Genomic DNA, 20002 nt, shown 5'->3' on the forward strand with positions numbered 1-20002 from the left:
TCTGGCAGCGCTTTAACGTTGCTGCCCCTTCCCCGCCCCGTTGGTGGCCCTGCCCATACGGCCCCCGACGGGGGAGGCAAAAGGGGCAGGGTCGTTAAAGCGCTGCCGTGGGCTGCGTACGGGCTGGTACCGGCTTCTGTCGGTACCGGCTCACTTTCACCCAAGCGTGGTTACCAATAGCAGTGGTGCTGCAGCAGCAGGGCGGCTGTACCAGCCTACCCCAGCACCATGGGTACTCAGCCGGGCAGCTAGCCTGCGCTGCAGCTTCCCTGCTATGTGTACCCAGCCTAGCGCCATCACAGCTAGCTGGGTGGTGCAGTCACCCCTCTGCGTACAGGGTAGCCAATAGCCTTATCCTATGAGCTGGAAGGTGTTGGCTAACACGTGTTACCAGCCTAGTGTGTCCAGGGCAGGTGCTTTTAGCACGTGTTAAGCTGATGGAGTTCAAAGATAAGGTTGGCCGTTCAGCCCTCCCCGATCCGGGCCGGTTGCTGCCTGCCTGGGGATCAATAAGCACTAGGCGGCTCTGGGTGGGAGGGAGGCTTTAAAAAAATAAACCAAGCCGGGCTCGCCTTGCCAGCCACTCCCCCCCCCCCCCCCCCCCCCGCCCTGTCTCCCCGCCGCTGCACAGGCAGCCTGGGCGGACAGCTGCCTATGCAGAGTGTGTGTGTGCACGGGCTGTGCGCTGGGGTCCTCGGCAAGGGGAGGCCCCTGTGCGCACCGGCCGGGAGAGCAGCGGCGGCTGCGGCGCGCAAGTCTCCGGGCCCGCGGGGAACCAGCGGGCCGCCGCAGCACCGAGGGAGGTGAGCCTGGGTCGGCCACGCCCGTAGGAAGGCGAGAAGAGGGAGGTCCACCTTCCGAGGTGCCATGGGGGGCGCAGTGCCCCCTACACATGCCAGCTGAAAGACTGGCAACCCCCTCTGGGCAGCCCCCTGCCCTGCTGCTCAGCGGTGCCTGCGGCAGCAGCCCTGCCATGCCCCTGAAGCCGGAGAGCAGGCAAGCAGCATGCCTCTGCTCCGTCAGTCTTTCCCTGGGTGCCAGTGCGCTCCTTCCCTGCAAGCCTGACCCCAGGCTGTCCCCACTCATGTGAAACACGACAGGCAGCCTGCTCCGGAGCCCAGCTGCTCCTGGCCAGACAAACCAGAGCCAGACCGTTAAGCGGGTGGCTGTTAGCTCATCAACACAAGGGAAGTCTCCCCCAGGTTTGCTTTCTCTGCACTGAGCTTCCAGCCTGTGTTAGACTCTTCCTAGGGAACTGTGCTAAATGGGATTGTTCCTAGACAGCTGCTGAAGCTTTTGGAAAAGTTACGGTAGGTAGGTGGAACCTACCAGGCTATAGCAGGCACTGACCAAACAACAGAGGGGTAGGGGTAGGGGTAGGAGGCTGCTGTGGGTTAAGGGAACTTGATTTCTTGCAGGGTTCAGCACTACCATGTTGCGCGACAGACACTTGACAAAATTATCGTACATAGTGATGGACATTGGGGGGGGGGGGAGTTATGTCATTCAGTCATGCAACATTTTTTGAAAAATTACCTCGGACCTCAAAATTTATGGAGGATGGGGCCATGTCTACACTGGGCACAATGGCCGGCAAACAGTGCAGCAGCAGAGATGAAAAGCCCTAGCGTAGACAAGGAAAGCTGTGATTTGCATGGGCAAGTTCAGTTTCTGCAAATCATGGGTTTCGTTCTCTACGCTAGGGGTTTGTACTGGTGCGGCTACTCTGATTACTGGCCACTGATGGCTGAAATCAGGGCTGGCTAATCCCTGCATAGACAAGGGGTAGGGCTCAGAGGCCGCTAAGGGATGCTGGAGTAGGGTGACCAGATAGCAACTATGAAAAAATGGGATGGGGGGGGGGGGGGAGTAATAGGCGCCTATATAAGAAAAAGTCCCAAAAAACTGGACTGTCCCTTTAAAAATGGGACATCTGGTCACCCGATGCTGGAGGGGAGACCTATGAAAGGAATGCCGAGCTCTAAGTTTGTTGTAAAGGGGACTTGCATCTCCTGTTTGCGTCTCTTTGGTTTCAGACCTTGGAGGTGCTGGGAGGCATGGACTGTGAGCACACAGCAGTTCCACAAGTCACCATTCATGGCAGGAGTGCAGCTGTGCCTTAACCTGGCAAAGGAAAAGGGTAGGATCGGACAGATCAGGGATTGCCCATGAGTGGAGGGCTTTGGAGACCAGAGCCCAGTCATCAGCAAGCAGGGTGAGGACAGCATGATGATGGACAGTCCTGCAGAATGCGGCCAGGGCAGGGCAGAGTTTGGCAGAGTCTTTGCTGGTTTTGTGCCCACAGAGCTGGCAGCAGTGGCAGAAATCAGCAAGCTTGCGCCTGTACTGAGAGACCGCAAGCCCATGGCAGCTGCTGGTGCCACTACTCTGATCTGTGGGGACTGTGGCAAGAGCTTTGCCAGGAAGTCGGACTTCAAAGTGCACCAGCGGATCCATACGGGCGAGAGGCCCTACAAGTGCTCCTACTGCAGCAAGGGCTTCTACCAGGCCTCCATGGTGCGGCGGCACGAGCGCACACACACTGGCGAGAAGCCCTACCGCTGCTCTGTGTGCGATAAGTCCTTCGCCCGCTCTACCTCATTGCTGATCCACCAGAACACGCATACCGGCGACCGGCCATATGAGTGTCCCTTCTGCGAGAAGACCTTCTCTGACCCTTCCACCCTGCTCCAGCATCGCAAGATGCACATGGGCCTCAAGCCCTTCCATTGCAGCATCTGCAACAAGTCCTTCAGCCAGTCATCCAGCTTCACCTTCCACCAGGCTACTCACACCAACGACCGCCCCTTTGTCTGCTCCGAGTGCGGCAAGGCCTTCATCCGCTCCACTGCCCTGCTCAAGCACCGGCAGACCCACGTCCAGAAGGCCTTTCGCTGTGGGGAGTGCGGCAAGGTTTTCCCCAAGCTCTCAGGCCTCCGCTCCCACCAGCGGATGCATGCCCAAGGCCACCGGATAGAGATGGAGTTGAGGGAGGAGGAGCGGAGCCGCTGGGACGTTCCCACGCTGAGGTTCCAAGGCCATGACCCTCTGCCCCAGGACTGTCCCCTCCCTAACTTGGCTGTGCAGCCAGAATCCAGTTGACCCTAGGACTGTATGTTCAACCCTGCCCAGTTTCACATAGCTGCAGTTGGGTATTGGAGATATTGCCAATGAAAATGTTATGTATGCAGGTCCAAATTCCTCTCCATCCCATACAGACCTGCTGGTATTCCACTTTCTAGTACCTGTCCTTCACAACAGACCAGAATTCTCCTCCATATCACATAGACTGGCCACCTCGCTTCCTATCATACCTTTCACCTGTCCCACCTTTCAGAGCTGAATCCCTCTCTATCCTGCTGCAGTTACCTCACTTTCTCAGCCTATGACCTCATCCAGTCTAATAATCTGGTGAGTCATGCTGGGCCAGAACGTCAGTGGAAGACCTCCAGGGAAAGCACAGATAAGGGAGAAAGAGGATTTTGGTGATTTCATCTGGCATTTTTCCCTCTAAGTCAGTACTGAACTAACTAACCTTGGTATTAGGGGCACTGAGCCTCCAACCTAGTGTGGTCGTTAAAGGCTGCAAAGCACTTTTTGCAACAGTAGAAATGTTATCAACAATATCCTGGCCAAATTCCAGGTTAATTACCGTTCTCATTGAAAACTCCCCCTTAGTTTCACTAGATTTAGTATTCTTCACTTCACCTCCTGAACTGCTGTGCTGTACCCCAGAAGTGGCTGCATTTCACTGCTGGGCAAAGGTATTCCTATGTGTCATTTGTAAAGCATTTGGAATCGGGCTGCGGAGCTCCATTTAGAGTGATGAGGGATAGATTTCCCCCCCATTCCACCTCACCCTCCTCGTTCCCTCTCAGGCTCCCTCCTACTCCCCCCAACCCTGAGTCCCTACACCCACCCCTCTCTAAATCTGAGTGAGGAACTCTAACTTGGTGCATGTTGTCGCAGCACCGAAACCTGAGTGGCACTGTGACTCCATGGTGCCAGATCACAATGCCGCTCACTCAGATTTGACCCAGACACAGTGGTTTTCAACCTTTTTTTCTGGGGACCCAGTTGAAAATTGTTGATACCCATGAACCAACAAAGCTGGGGATGATGGGTTTGGGGTGTGGGAAGGGCTCAGAGCTGGGGCAGAGGATTGGGGTGCAGGGTGGGGCCAAGAATGAGGGGTTCAGGGTGTGGGAGCTCTGGGCTGGGACGCAGGAGGGGGTTGGGGCTCTGGACTGGGGGTACAAGCTCTGGGGTGGAGCCGGGAATGAGGAGCTTGGGGTGCAGGAAGAGGTTCCAGGTTTGGGGGGGGGGCTCAGGGCTGGGGCAGGGGATTGGGGCATGGACTTACCTCCTGTGGCTCCCAGTCAGCGGTGCAGCCAGGGTGCAGAGGCAGGCTTCCCACCTGTCCTGGCACCACAGACTGTGCAGCGCCCCGAAAGTGGCCAGCAGCAGGTCCGGCTCCTAGGCGGAGGCGCGCAAGTGGCTTCATGTGACTCTCACCTGCAGGCACAGCCCCACTCGCCCTCCAGTGCGGAGCCAGTGCTCGGGGCGGGGGCAGCGCACGGAGCCCTGTCGCCCCCCTGCCTAGAAGTTGGACCCGCTGCTGGCTGCTTCTGGGGCACAGCGCACTGTCGAAACAGGTAGGCACTAGCCTGCCTTAGCTGGGCAGCACCACCAATGGGCCTTTTAACAGCCCGCTTGGCGGTGCTGACCAGAGTGACTCTGTGCAGGGTCGTGACCCGAAGTTTGAAAAATGCTGCCCTATCATGATGGAAGGATGGCTGGGCCAACTGTGAATGAGTGGCATTATGGCCTGGTACATGGGGTCACAGCACCACTCACCACATACCACAGCACTATTATGGCCTGGCCAAAAAGTGGTTGGGCGATGGCCCAGGTGGTTCCCCAGCACAGTAGCCAATGTTTGGAATCTTTCTGGGAGAACGGCCCAACAATAAAAAGTAAGATTATTACTGTCTCTCTCATCCATTCCCCTTTTGAGGTGGCAAAATTTGCAGATGATACAAAATTACTAAAGATAGTTAAGACCCAGGCAGACTGCGAAGAGCTACAAAAGTACAAAAATATCTCAAAATTGGGTGACTGGGCAACAAAATGTCAGATGAAATTTAATGTTGATAAATGCAAAGTAATGCACTTTGGAAAGTGTAATCCCAACTATACATATAAAATGATGGGGTCTAAATTAGCTGTTGCCACTCAAGAAAGAGATCTTGGAGTCATTGTGGATAGTTCTCTGAAAACATCCACTCAACGTGCAGCAGCAGTCAAAAAAAGCAAACAGAATGCTGGGAATAATTAAGAAAGGGATAGAAAATAGGACAGATAATATCATATTGCCTCTATATAAATCCATGGTATGCCCACATCTTGAATATGGTGTGCGGATGTGGTCGCCCCATCTCAAAAAAGATATATTGGAATTGGAAAAGGTTCAGAAAAGGGCAACAAAAATTATTAGGGGTATGGAACGGCTTCCATATGAGGAGAGATGAATAAGACTGGGACTTTTCAGCTTGGAAAAGAGACGGCTAAGGGGAGATATGATTGAGGTCTATAAAATCATGACTGGTGTAGAGAAAGTAGATAAGGAAGTGTTGTTTACTACTTCTCATAACACAAGAACTAGGGGTCACCAAATGAAATTAATAGGCAGCAGGTTTAAAACAAATAAAAGGAAGTTTCACACAACGCACAGTCAACCTGTGGAACTCCTTGCCAGAGGATGTTGTGAAGGCCAAGACCATAACAGGGTTCAAAAAAGAACTAGATACATTCATGGAGGATAGGTCCATCAATAGATGTTAGCCAGGATGGGCAGGAATGGTGTCCCTAGCCTCTGTTTGCCAGAAGCTGGGAATGAGTGACAGGGGATGGATCACTTGATGATTACCTGTTTTGTTCATTCCCTCTGGGGCACCTGGCAGTGGCCACTGTCGGAAGACCGGATACTGCACTAGATGGACCTTTGGTCTGACCTAGTAGGACCATTCTTATGTTCCATCCCAGACAGATCAGTTGTTACCTCACTGGAAGCCTGATTCTAAAGTGTTACATTCATTCAGGCAGGGAACAGAAACATGCCATGAGCCCTATTTCAGAAAAAGCTGTCAAGATGTTTTTCCCCTCCATCAACATTTTGACCAAAAAAATTCAGAACATTTCAACCAACCTTTAAAATGATTGATCAGGAATTTCCTGCCCAGCTCTGCCATCTGTCTCTCAGTATGGACTCTGCTCTCTGTCCATCTCTCACAGATCATTGGGAGGAGGAAGGTAAATAGAGGAGAGGGGATGTGCAGAAAGGGCTGGTCAGGTGTAAAAGAAAGGAGTGATGTTTTATTGAACCAAGAGTGGTGATAGTGTTGGAACTCCAACTTCCCCTCCCCCCCCCCCCCCCCCCACTGGGATGGAAGGAGCTACATACAATGCAGCTTCAATGCCTAGAGAGGGAAGTTGGATGTGAGGAGGTGAAAAGAGACCTGAATCAGAGGGTGGGTTGGGAAGCTTGAGCCCCGATTTTTGATCGCTGCCTATGCTACAGAACTTGAAAACATTTGCTACAGGGGAGTCCTCCGATAACTAGGTCATTTGTTTCCCCACAAAGCAATTTTCCTGTAACTTCTCCATAAGCGGAGGGTCACTGTCACCAGAATTCCAGTTTGCACACTGGAATGCATGGGAACAAACCAGGACTTTCATTCTACTTACAACACAAGGGGTGGCTTGCAATATGCCAATTTTTTGTGAGCAACTGTCGCTATATTACTGAAATCTGCTTCTCCCTGGTGTAATGGGATAAGCAAGGGGGCAACACTTGCCTATGGGAAGGTGGAGCAGTTCCAGGCTTTTCACTTTAACATAGTACCAGTCCTTTTCTTTTCAGCTTAGCTCTAAAGAAATCAAGCACCAACTTCTAGCCCTGCTCTTATCAGCCCCTTGGGCTCTGGGCTCCCCTTATGCCTGCTGAGGACCAGCTCCCCACTCTCCCAAGTGTTTGAAGCATTGGATGTAGACAATGGCAGGAGCATTTCAATCCAGCAGAGACCTTCCTCTTGTTACCACTCAGAGCCCATTCAACCTGCAGCCCTGCCAATCTCATTCGGACCACACAGCACCCTCTCACCCAATGCTAGGAGTCTTCTGGGCAGTGATAACCAGTCTCTGGTGCCACCTGGACCCCTCCAGTTTGTTGTAAAGGGTCCTTCTAGATCAGCATAATGATGAATTCCTGCCATTTCTCTGGAAACCGTTTGTCCAAGTGCTCCCAATTCAAGTTTCATTCTTCTTTGAAACCAGAAGAAATCTCCCAGCCTGAAAAATCTCCCAGCCTGGGAGTCCAGGATGATGCCCATATTATCATGTGCTCTTTGTATTTTGCACCTGGTTTTTCCTTTTCTTCTTCTGGGGGGAAAGAGGGGCAGAGAGAAAAGAGTTGAACACAGACTGTAATTTACTGAAACCCAATGGAAGAGAGGGGTGTCTCCTCATCAAATCCTCCTCCTCTCTTTCAGCAAGAAGAGGTGGCTCAGATAAAACAGCTTGATTGATATGGGGGAGAGAGAAATATTACCTGGTAATTGTTTTTCTGCATCTCCTCAGTACCCCCCGGTTGGAACTGAGCAAGTGATAGGGAGGAACAGTAATATATTAGTTCAAAGATGATCTATTGAGGCTGCAGAATTTAGTGGGTGTGAAATATCCAAACAGAGATGTGGTAGATCAAAGGCTAGGCAGCAGCAAAACGGGATCCATTATAGACCCCCTTGTGAGATTTCTCAGACTCCAAACTGCTAGAGGTGTGCTGGGAGTGACAAGGAAGGGAAATCAGCCTATACATATCATCCTCTTCTAGTCCTGCTGGCAGGGTCTCTGGCCTGGCAGTGATTGCCTCCCACTATAGTCTTACTGGCAGGAAGGTGAGGGCATGGAATAGGCTGTGGCTGACAAGTAGCCACAGCTGACCTATATGACTCTGCATGATCACTACCATTGCTTGGGCCTGATCATGTTATCAGCAACTTTGGAAGAGTCCATATTTATTTTAATAAAAAATTACACGGGAACGGAAAACTTCCTGAGGATGCTGCTATCGAGAACCTAAGCACTGCGGAGCAGGCAAGTAGCTAAGACACTGCCACCTCATTGTGATGAAATGAAATCTCTGTTACTAATCCTGTCTCTTCTCTAGCCAGAATAAAACATTCAATTTGTGATTAAAAAACCCTTCTGTGTCTGTCTAAACTTCAACTGTCCTGCCGGCTGAACTGAGCAACGTGAAGGTGTGGTGCTAGACCTGGGGTGGGGTGCACCTACTGAGACCCTTCTGCTTCCCCGGGTGCTGGAATTCAAACCCCAGCGCAGAGGGGACTTGAATTCCAGATTTTGATTGGCAGGGCAATGGAACTTTGTGGGTCCTGATGCCTGTGGTTCTCAATGAACATGCAGTTACAGGGACATGTATATACGGTAGTGTGCTTTCTGACAGACATGGCCTAGAGGTAGGTGCATAGTGTGCGATATGTGCATAAGGGCATGCTGGAGGTATATGCACAAGTGTATATAGTGAAGTTTAATGGCCTGTAATATACAGAAGGTCTGACTAGAGCAGGGGTGGGCAAACTTTTTGGCCCTAGAGCCACATCCGGGTGGGGAAATTGCATGCAGGGCCATGAATGTAGGGCTGGGGTGTGGGTAGGGTGACCAGATGGGATAAAGAAAATATCGGGACACATGGGGAGGGAAGCGGAGCAAAAAAAAAAAAAAAAAAAGTGGAGTCCTGCCGGCAGAACAAGGGGGGGGGGGGAAGCAGAGTCCCACCGGCAGAGCAAGGGGGGAAAAAAAGCAGAGTCCCGCCAGTGGAACAAAACAAAAACAGGAGTGCGAAATATCGGGACAAATTGCATCCCGACCAAACATCGGTCGGGACATGGGACGAACGCCTACAAATCGGGACAGTCCCGATTTTATCAGGACGTCTGGTCACCCTAGGTGCGGGAGGGAGAGCAGAGTGTGGGAGGGGGTGCGGTGTGCAGGAAGGGGCTCAGGCAGGGGGTTGGAGTGCAGGGGGGTGCAGAGTGTGGGAGGGGGGCTTAGGGCAGGGGGTTGGGATTCAGGAGGGGTGCCGCAGGGGGTTCAGGGCAGGGGGTTGGGTGTGGGGTGAAGGAGGGGTTCGGGGGGCAGGCTCCAGCCCAGCACCGCTTACCTGGAGTGGCTCTGGGGTGGCAGCAGGGCTAAGGTAGGCTCCCTACCTGCCCTGGCCCTGCGCTGCTCCCGGAAGCAGCCGGCACCACGTCCCTGCGGCCCCTGGGGGGAGGAGGGGCAGAGGGCTCCATGTGCTGCCCTCACCTGTGGGTACCTCCCCCGAAGCTCCCATTGGCCGCGGTTCCCCCTTCCTGGCCAAGAAGAGCTGCGGGGAGGGGAGTGCCTGCAGGTGAGGGCAGCATGCGGAGCCCTCTGCCCCCTCGCCCTCCCAGGGGCCACAGGGACATGTTGCCAGCCGCTTCCGGGAGCAGTGCGGGATCCACGGCACCACTGGGGTGGCAATCCCATGGGCCGGATCCAAAGCCCTGATGAGCCGAATCTGGCCCACGGGCCGTAGTTTGCCCACCCCTGGACTAGAGGATGTAATGGTCCCTTCTGGCCTTAAATGTCTGTGAATTTATGAATTAATTTATTGAGTGCAGGTAGGTGCTATGTACAATAGGAAGGGGCTAGTGCAGATGTGTGCGCATGTATATAGAGAGCAGGGTTTGATTGAATTCTTGCCCTATTTTTTTTACTATCAATGGAACAAAATTAAAAATATGCAGAACTTCAGCATCGCTATTGCAGACACACAAAAGCAAGTGGTTAAAATAAAAACACCTCTCCTAACTATGTCAGGTTGTCCCTCTCTGACCAACACCCAGGTCTCATACCCCCTTAAAGTCATGTCTCCTGATCCCCCTTCCTATCCAAACCCAGGCTCCCCCAAATTCCCCATACAAGGTGCAAGGACTATTTCCCTGTACTCCCATATCCAGATCCAAAAATGGACTTCATAACATATTCCTCCATAACTAGACCTCTCTGAATAATCCTCTCTCTCATATCCTCTGTAGCCCTCTCTGGCAGCATAAACCCCTCTCCATCTGATTCCCCTTCCCCAAGGTACATTTCCCTAAAAGATTATTTTAGCATGACTCGTGCAACAATTGTGTGATTTATGAATCAGAAATAGCATTTTGTTGTGGAACTGTCAAAGCAGGCATTGCAAATGCTGAAGCTAATCTCAGAGAATAATAAAATATTACACAAGTCTTTCAAGTACTGTGGCTGAATTTTAAAAGAAAACTAGTTAATTTCATGCCAACACAATTAGTTTTGCAAGCTAAGGTAATGATAAAGACTATCACATCTCATGCTCTAGGACAGAAATTAATTGCCTGTGGGGGTCAGGAAGGAACTTTTCCCTATACCTGGTAAAAAAAAATTTTTTTTTAAAGGAGAAATGGATTTTTGAGGAAAAGGAACATTTTTATGAAAATTCTTTGTAATTTTTTAACAGACTGAACCGAAACAAAAATTTTGTTTTGGTTTTGAATTGAAATCGCTAAAAACCAAACCTGAAATGCTGATTTTGAGTTCAAACTAAATTAAGTTTTTATTTTGATTTATTGAAAACTTAAAAACAGTAAAAATAATTGTGTCACAACTGAAAAACAGTTGGTTTTGTTAGAAAAGTGTCATTGAAACACTGTTCTTTGATGAGCCTGAGTTCACCCCCTTTCTCTGTCCCAGGTGGAGAACCGCACAGTTGGCTAGCTGCATTGTAACAGGCAGGGTGACCAGATAGCAAGTGTGAAAAATCGGGACAGGGGATGGGAGGTAATAGGCACCTATATAAGACAAAGCCCCGAATATCAGAACTGTCCCTATAAAATTGGGACATCTGGTCACACTATAAGAGGGGTTTCTCATCCCTCTGGAGCTTCAGTTAATTGTCCCTGCTGGATGCAGAATGCAGACTAGCCTCCATGGACCAAGTTGTGATTGAGCATGGCAAACCCTGTCTTTCTGCAGTTCTAAATCTGGCAGTCCTTTTCTATATTTTAATATAGGATAGGTGGCAGGCTGTCCAGTTTGGAGACTGAAGCCTCTGTTAATCAAGAGAACAGATACAGCACAGGCTACTGCAGTGTAAATTTCCCTTACAATATCCAAGCCACTGTCTCAAACTCTCCCCTGAAGGGACTGCCTCTAGGAGTCACAGGAGAGTTCCGTCTCCCTGGCCCATGCAGTCTGCCCAAAAGCATGCAAATTAGCATTGATTGTGATGGTGGGCTTCAGAGTGGACACCTGTTCTGGCCATTAGAAACTGGCCTGAAACCATTAACTCATTTCTCAAAGGCCATCAGATGAGAAATACTTTCCAATCAACAGCAAAATGGGCCATTGAACCTGTGGTTTGGGGACAAAAGCAAGCAGATCAAATTCAATCCCATGAGCAGCTATCCAGTACTCCTGACAGCCCTCTTTAAAGAGTTCAAATACACCAGAAATAAAAATTTCAAGGTAAGCATTTTTAGGTGAGGGAGTGGAGGGGAACTTTGACTGTTCTACAGGTCAGCTTCAAGAGAGCAAGATGTATCTGCTTCTGCTAACCCCAAGGGAAGAAGTTGCAGTTGAAGAATCTCTCCTCCCTAGTATGAATGGGGATGGGGTGGTCTGTTTAAAAAAAAAGAGGACAGGTGTTTTGAAAGCACAAGATTCCAGAGCATTTAAACAAAGAAATAAAGGTTAAAACTATTTAATTCCTAGTGAGAGGAGGAAAATCACTGCTGCAGAAGTCGGAGAACTGAGCAGTGTGCGTGATCTGAGTCAGTAAGAGGCAGGAGAGGGAGAACAGAAGATGACTGCAGGAAGCTTCAGACACTGAAAGACAGACACACACCAGGATTTTGGGGCTGGAGTGATTGGTTTACACTGTGACTAAGCAACAATCAACTGGGGAACATACAAATATCTGAAAGGTGTAAATATTAGGGAGGAATTGAAATTAATTAGCATAATAAACTAGGGTGTAATGAAGAGCGATAGGATGGAGTCAATATAGGAACACATAGGATGAATATCAGGAAAAACTTTCAGACAGGGAGCTCTATCAGCCTATGGGTTAATTTCCTAGTGGAAGTGGAAGCCACCTTTCAATTCACAGTGGACAAAACCAGCATAGTAACTATACTGTAGGGCAAGGGAGGCGATTTACCTGGCTCAGAGTCCATTTCCATTACTAGAATGTGAGGAGTGAACTGGAAGAATGGCTCAGTCAGGCAGTCAGACAGGGCAGCCCTGCTGTATTTCCCAGGCTGCTCTCTGTGATGCAGGCAGGAAGGTTGTATGTATTCACAGGCCCCACCTCCTGAGGCTCTGCAGCTGCTAGACTGGACACAAAAGGGTGAGACAGACACTGGCACATTTGCCACTGCTGCTCTGCACCAAACTCCCTGCCTTTCCTCGTTCCTAACCTGGAGCAGATGATCCCACGAGGGCAGCTGCCTGGGACACACCTGTACTCAAATACCAGGGTGAGTCATTGCAGCTAGATCTGGGCTTAATGGGAAAGGGGGAGAGGCAGGCCAGAAATCAATAGGGAAAGAGAAATGGGAGGGGGAGCTTTATGAAGAATATCTCAGAGGGCACAGACTGGAGGCAGCTGGGCTCTCAAGGCCTGACGTCTGGTACTTGCTGCAGTCAGACCTAGTTTCCTCCAGACAGTCCATGCTTTGAGTTTGGGACCAAATCTGTTTTTTCAAGCTGCTGAGGATCAGGAGCGAGAGGTCACCCTCACCCTGTGGGCAGCTTTAGATTTCTACAGAAGTCTCTATGCTTGTGTCTCCCTCTGACATACACCTGGGGAGATTCAGTGACTTGGACAGACTGTGCTACCCCTCAGGCCAGTTTTTCCCCAGGTACCAACAGGAACTTGTTCAAAACAAGAGATCCCTGTGTTCCACAAATGTCTGCAAGTCCTGGAGATTGAAGCAGCTCAAGGTAAGATTGCTGGAGTTGCAGCCAATCTCCTGTAAATTATCCAAGGAAGCTCTGGGAATACTGCAAAATTAGATTCAGGAGAAAGAAGTGAGGGGGAGCAATTTTTTGTCTGCAATTGCGGTCTGTGACCAGGACTCCCTAGTGTCAGCATCCCTGGGTTCTTTATATGCTTGAGAACGAATTTTCTGCATTGGGCACTGTCAATGGAGAGTAGCATTCCTTTGCTATTCCTCTACGGTTAGGTGTACTTTTGCCACCCTTAGAACTGACTGTTTGATTGGGTTGGCCAAACCATGTCTGTATTGCCATCCAGCAGCATTAGAGGTATAATGTCTTGCACTTTGACACACTTCACATTAACTCTGTGCGGGCCATTATACACAGTGCTCTGAAGGCTGAATCAAACAACTGCTAAGTGCAGAGCCCTAAACCTGCCCACAAATCACATGCACACTCCAGTAAAAAAAACTGTGGGCCCCATCACAGCATAGATCTTTGAGTGGCTGAGCTATTCAGCGCCCCTTTTTGCTCCACCACGGGCGGCAGGTGTACAGTCTTCATCCAGGGAGTTATTCCATTACGGATCTTGTCTCCAGCTATAGGTACTGTACATTCAAGAACTTTAAAGTGGTGAACAAACCCTCAGGATGGCGTCAGGCAGGTGACTTAATTAGCCTATTTTGTGGTCATTCTTTAACGTGCATCTTGCAATAAAGCAAGAGAAGAGAAAGTGTTATTGTTCAAGGGGAGAACTGAGAGCTCCTGATGTTCTGAAAGTCAGTTCTCTGATTTCTTGCCTTCTTCCTATTTTTATTTCTATAGCAAAACTTTGAATTGACAGGCTTCCCTTGTCAGTATCATGTCCTCAAAGTATCTGAGATTCTCCATAAAAGAGAGAGAGACTGGTTTGATTCCCAGAACTTTCCTGAGTCAGACCTTCTGTCAGAGAAATTAACTTTTGTTCCTTACCCTGCATTCTAGATGTCTTAGCTCCCTGGTAATCAAGAGAAACAGCAGTTTGATATCCAGCACCATAGTGTATCAGGGCCTCCATAATTAAGAGCATCTGTTTGCTTCCTGGTGCTCCTATGCTTAGAAAGCAGAAAAATAGATAAGTTGTTTTAAAAACACAGAAGAGAGGCAATGGTTTTAATAGAAAAGATAGAAATTAAAACAGTACCATGAGTTAGAACAAAGTAACAAACTGATGAGCTTTACATAGGTGAGCTTTAAGAATAAACTAAAATTAGCAACGAGGGAAAGGATTAAAAAAATATTACCAGCTAACAAGATACGTATCCCAGATCACCTCTAAAATGCTGTTTGTTTGTTTCTCTCTCTGTTATCGTAGCCAGTCTTGTCTTTTCCCTGTTCTTTGAGGAAGGAATAAGCCACCCCTCTTTGTACAGTGCCTGGCACAGTAAGCCCCTAGCTCAACTGGGACCTTTGGGTGTCAATGTAATAATGATCCCTAGCTGCTTTCTGTTCCTCACAAATGTCCCCAGCCCCTGTTCATTCATCTCTTGTTCTAAAATACAGGTAACTTACCCTGAGGTCAGCTTCAGGCTGAAGGATCCTGAAAGCAGATATTCAGAAGCAGAAGTGGAAAATGGCAAGCATAGAATGCTCTGAGAGACTGGACCAGGAATACCCTAGCAGCGGTTTGGCTCAGGGATCCCATGGGGACAGAAAGAGGACCACAAACACATGGTGTGAAAATGATGAAGGCGATGAGGAGGAGGAAGCTGAGGAAAGCGACAGTGATCATTTTGGGAACGGCATGCAGAAGGACCAAGATCCGGTGTCCAGCAGCTCCATGCCGAGGGACAGCATGGCAGAGGACCTTCTGTGTGAGAAAGACGAGGTCTTTTATGAGACCTTCACCCTTATCAATGCCAACGGCGTGGCCAAGAAGTTGAACATGATGGTCAGTCTTCGCACCAAGAGTGATGAGGGCGATGAGGAAAGCAGCAAGGAGACAGTGTGTCAGAAGTGGCATAGCCGGCCAGTGAGGAAGCCTGCTGTTCTTCGGCGCAGCCCACAGGGCATAAATCACTTTGGCAGGGTGCTGCCAAGTTCAACCGAGTACGTGGACACTGTGGTTACCCTGGACAGTGATTTAGACGACCCAGCCAGGGACAGCCTGCCGTGCAATGGCATGGAAAGCATCAAGAGCTACATGACCAGGAAAGTAGAGGGTGGGGTGTTCCCAGGAAATCCAAGTATGGACTTCAGCAAGCCAGGGGGGAGCAAAGAGCTTCCCCTGAAAAACAAGAGAGGGGTGAAGTGGCTGAACCCGAAAGCTGCCAACAAGCCAGCCGAGATAGTGGGCAGTGTTGGGGCCCTGAAAGCAGCCACGGTGAGGAGGGTCAGGATTGGGACGCAGCAGGTGGGCAGCAACGAGGTGGAGGAGCGGCCTTACAAATGCATGCAGTGTGGACGGGCCTTTAAGAAATCAAGCAACCTCCTGAGCCACATTGACACGCACAGTGGGGCCAAGCCGTACGCCTGCGAGTTGTGCGGCAAGGCCTACTCACACCAGGGCACCCTGCAGCAGCACAAGCGGTTGCACACAGGCGAGCGCCCCTACAAGTGCCCGTTCTGCATCAAGGCCTACACCTGGTCCTCGGACTACCGCAAACACATCCGCACGCACACCGGCGAGAAGCCCTACAAGTGCCTGGACTGCGAGAAGGCCTTTGTGCGCTCCTCGGACCTGCGCAAGCATCAGCGCAACATGCACAGCAATGACAAGCCTTTCCCCTGCCAGGAGTGCGGCAAGACCTTCAACAAGCCACTCTCGCTACTGCGCCACCAACGCACCCACCTGGGTGAGAAGCCTTTCCACTGTCCTGACTGCGGCAAAGAGTTTGCCGTGGCCAGCCGCATGGTGGAGCACCAGCGCATCCACACGGGCGAGCGTCCATTCTCCTGTGCCATCTGCGGCAAGTCTTTCACCAAGTCCTCCAATCTCTTCGAGCACCAGACGCTGCACACTGGTGAGCGCCCCTTCAAGTGCTCTGAATGTGGCATGGCCTTTGCCCAGTCCTCACGCCTCATCCGCCACCAGCGCATCCACACCGGTGAGCGGCCCTTCGCCTGCGCCGAGTGTGGGCAGGCCTTCGCCCGCTCCTCCACCCTCAAGAGGCACCAGCAGATCCACAGTGGGGAAAAGGCCTACCTGTGCTCAGACTGTGGCAAGGCCTTCCGCCATGCCTCGCAGCTTACCCAGCACATGCGGGTGCATACGGGGGAACGGCCCTACCAGTGCGCCCAGTGTGGCAAGGCCTTCACTCAGTCCACCCACCTCATCCGCCACCAGGCCAAGCATGGTGCCAGCAATGGGGAGCCGTTCTCCTCTTCCGATGAGTAAGTCCCTCCCTGGTGGGGAAGCTGGACACCAGGCACTCAACACACCTGTCTTCTGAGGGGCCAAATACAACAGACCTGGGCTTCATCAGGTTGAGCAAATATGAGAGAGGGTTTGTATGCAATACGGAGCAGGCACCACTCTCTGACCAAGTTGCTTGTTGACTAGAGGAGGAGATCTGCAAGTACTTGTCTTCATAAATGCACACCAAAGGACCCAACCAGAGCCCACCTGTGACAGGGGATACAGATGAGGAGAGAGATTATGTAGAATACACCCACCTTGTCATCTGTCCAGGCACCAAGTTCAGCTGTTTACCAAGATCTTCCTGCTGGACAAAAGTTCAAGAGCACATCACAAACTGACACTCCATAGCTGTTGCTCCTTCATGGGCCCTCATGCCAATTCCTGCTGCCCCTTCAAGTGTAGTTCTACTCTGAAAAGGGACTAGGTAAGAAAATGGCAGATCTGCTCCCAGTACATGTGTTCAGAGTTGCATCTGACACAACACTGCTTTTTACTCCTGTTTGCCCTGCAGAGCCAGGTCAGCTAATGGAGTGTGAGCTGAAGTCTATTCCTGCTTGTATGTCCTTAACAGAATGGTTAATGAGGAGCTGGTCTACATGTAGAAATCATACTGGTTTTACTAAATAGATTTAAAAATACACTTTTGGTAAAAGTGAGGCAAGTCTGCATGTAGACAAGACATACGTTCCATGCAGTTCCTGTGAAACACCTTGGAAGGAAACAGGATGGAATAGGGGTCACTTAGGGCATGGTTTATGTGTAGAGTCTCTGTTACTGGTGATGATGCAGAAGGAAAAAGCCCTTCTTGACTCTCAGAGTCCAGGTTGTGTGTGCACGTCTGTCAGCTACAAAATACATCTTATTACTTGTAAGTTGCGCACAAATCACCCACAAAATGTAAATATGGAACCCAATGTCATTTTAAGAGATCCCCTTGTCAGAGCAGAACTGCATTTTGAGGTATTATAATCTCCGTAATGAGGATGCCCCAATGGCCAGCCTATCGACAAAAAGCTTTCCTGAAGTACTTCTCATATGATACCATGAAAAACAAAACGAACATGATACCATGAAAACTCCAAACAAATATATGTACTGTGGGATACTTACAAATGAAGGCACTGACATCATTCCCTTCTTACTGGCCTGTTAGGAAAAGGATGAACGTACTTTTTAAATGGGGTTGTGCTGGCCCTGGCTGGCTGAATTATTGACACTGTACACAGTGACTTTCCAATAGGTGCAGAGACATTGGGTGGCAAATGCACAACTGATCAGTTTCTGGCTCATCTTGGGTCTGATCCTGCACCGCTGTAACCAATGGGTATTTTTGCCAGTGGGAGCAGGAGCAACCCCCCACTGCTCAATTCTGCATGTGAGGTATTCATAGCTCCAGATAGCTCTGCTTTATAACATCTGTCTGTCCTCAAGACTCTTTCCAGCAAGAGGTATCCCAATTAAGCAAAATTAGCTTCCTGATTAAGCAGCAGTCCCATTCCTTGATGTTTTATTACCAGTTGGCATCAGTCGGTTCCCTAATTACACAGACTTAACGAAGTCAACTTTCTTTTAGCGTCTCTCTCTCTCTCGCTGTTGGTGAAACTAGCTTTCTGAATGTGAACCATTCATTTCTGAGTCTGCAGACAGCCAGCTCCAATGTCTCTGCTGCTGCTCAGAACTTTACTGGCTAACAGCACGCTGGAGTTCCACTGCTGCTTTTCAGAAATTGGTGGGCAGCAGTGAAGATGTTAGGCAGCTTGTCAATTTCATGGTGCTTGAGAAAGCTAGGAATAGCCTAAAAGAGGTGACACTGGAGTTACTCACCAGGGAGGAGAATACAAAAGCAGAGGTTGTGGGAGACTTCTTCCTCTCACCTTCCTGGCAGCTGTCAAGAAGAGGATTTTCACACTTTGCAACAGCCTGGTGGCTCTAAAGGAGTGAGAGAAGAGACAGAAAGCTCCTTCCTCCCTTCCAGCTGCTAAAGGGGGTGAAAATGTATCAGTCACCTACTCATCAGAGGCTGATACAATAGATGGAGCCCACAAACAGGGTCCAGGGACACTACCCTTCCCAGCAACTGGGTGCTTCATGGAGCTGAACTTTTCCTTAGGCTGTTGTCTCTAGACCTCACGAGTGGCCTCTCCCTCGTTTTCTGCATCTATCTCCAGATAGTGCTGCATGTGTCATTCTAGGCCACCTCTCTTGCCCACCCCACACATTTCAGATATTTGCACAAACCCTTTCACATTACAGCTGCCCCTCTGTGTAGATGCAACACTTGTTGGACTGTGCCTCACAGCAGAAAGGATGAGCAACCTGTGTGAGAACTGCAGCTGTTCCACAGCCAGCCACTCAGTGTTAGGAAAGGTGCAGCAGCACCAAGGAAAGCAGCAAATGTTCCATGTCTCCCCAGAGTTTAGAGCTTCAAGATCAGTCCAGTAGTTATGCTCCCTAGCTGGCAGCATGCTGCACTATCCAGACAGCCCCCAAGACATCCCTTTGGAGAAGAATGTTTTTCATTAATTTCCTCTCTCTGCTGTGCCTGACTACCTTTCGGATCTAGGAGAGCTAGATACAGCTCTGTCTGGAGCCTATCTGTGCCACTGCTATCTTCCAGAGAGAAAGGGGCTCTCCAATGTAATAAGAGGTGCTCCATCATCCAAGTGCTACCTCCTTCACAACATCAGCAGCCAGGGACAAAGCTGTAGTGGACACGTATGGCTCTGCCCTCCATATTCTTCCATTTCATCCTAATCCTTTTGGTCCTCTCCTGCACGCAAGACTCCAGCTACTCTGGGATGGGTTGCAAGATCAGTCTGGGCAGCTAGGAAAGGAGTGCACTGAACTGTCTCCATTCACTCTCACTGGTGAGGTAGGCCCCTCTTCCCCATCAGGCCAACTCGCTAAGGTTCCATAGGTAGCCAGACAGCAAAGTTGTGCGATCTTTTCAGCAACAAAGCAAGCCTGGACTGATAAGGCATTTAAAATTCTGCCTGACAAGCGCAGCTCCTGATGAAAAGGTACCAAATGATCACAACAAAGTCATGAGCCAACAGGAATAAACCATCAAGAAACACACACACACACATACATACATACAGGGGATTAAAATAAAAAGAGTGCAAAATGAACCCTCAAACAACTTAGCCATCAAGTGCAGAATCTTCAGTAGGGAAAGAGTTAAAAGTGCAACATTTTGCTTCTGAAAGGAAGGGGAAAATTCCCCTTACTGAGAGGAAGTGGATAGGACAGGCCTCACCAGTTAGGAGGACAGACGGGGTCTCTGGCCTTCTCTCTCCAGTGGGCCAGACCTATGTTACCAGTTACTGCTGCCATGGAGGAGATCTCCTGACCTCTGTACTTGACAGGATGCTTCACATGACACTTTGTTCATGGCTCTCTAACTCTGCCCTTTGTGTTGAAGCTGGTGGGTGCCACGTAGAACCAAACTACTTGAACACGCTGTGACATTTGAGGAATGTAAATATCTGTAAATAATAGTAATAATAATTAATAATAAATGTGCTTGCACTG

At 49.9% G+C, this 20002-nt stretch overlaps 2 protein-coding genes across 2 annotated transcripts; both read left to right on the top strand.

The window, feature by feature from the left end:
* Positions 1-651: 651 nt before the first annotated feature.
* LOC101947484 (zinc finger protein 551) lies at positions 652-8260 on the top strand. The gene is made up of 2 exons (XM_065554503.1): positions 652-803; positions 2037-8260. Exon 2 carries the CDS (start codon positions 2227-2229, stop codon positions 3100-3102), a length of 876 nt encoding a protein of 291 aa, XP_065410575.1. The 5' UTR covers positions 652-803; positions 2037-2226; the 3' UTR covers positions 3103-8260.
* Positions 8261-12466: 4206 nt separating this feature from the next.
* On the top strand, positions 12467-20002 carry ZNF648 (zinc finger protein 648). The gene is made up of 2 exons (XM_065554502.1): positions 12467-12605; positions 14611-20002. Exon 2 carries the CDS (start codon positions 14681-14683, stop codon positions 16442-16444), a length of 1764 nt encoding a protein of 587 aa, XP_065410574.1. The 5' UTR covers positions 12467-12605; positions 14611-14680; the 3' UTR covers positions 16445-20002.

Source organism: Chrysemys picta, chromosome 8, assembly GCF_011386835.1.
Source record: "Chrysemys picta bellii isolate R12L10 chromosome 8, ASM1138683v2, whole genome shotgun sequence".
In the NCBI taxonomy this organism is placed as follows: Eukaryota; Metazoa; Chordata; order Testudines; family Emydidae; genus Chrysemys; species Chrysemys picta.

What these genes read in the sequence shown, in the direction of transcription:
- LOC101947484 (XM_065554503.1), top strand. Translation starts at nt 2,227, where the DNA reads ATGATGATGGACAGTCCTGCAGAATGCGGCCAGGGCAGGGCAGAGTTT.
- ZNF648 (XM_065554502.1), top strand. Translation starts at nt 14,681, where the DNA reads ATGGCAAGCATAGAATGCTCTGAGAGACTGGACCAGGAATACCCTAGC.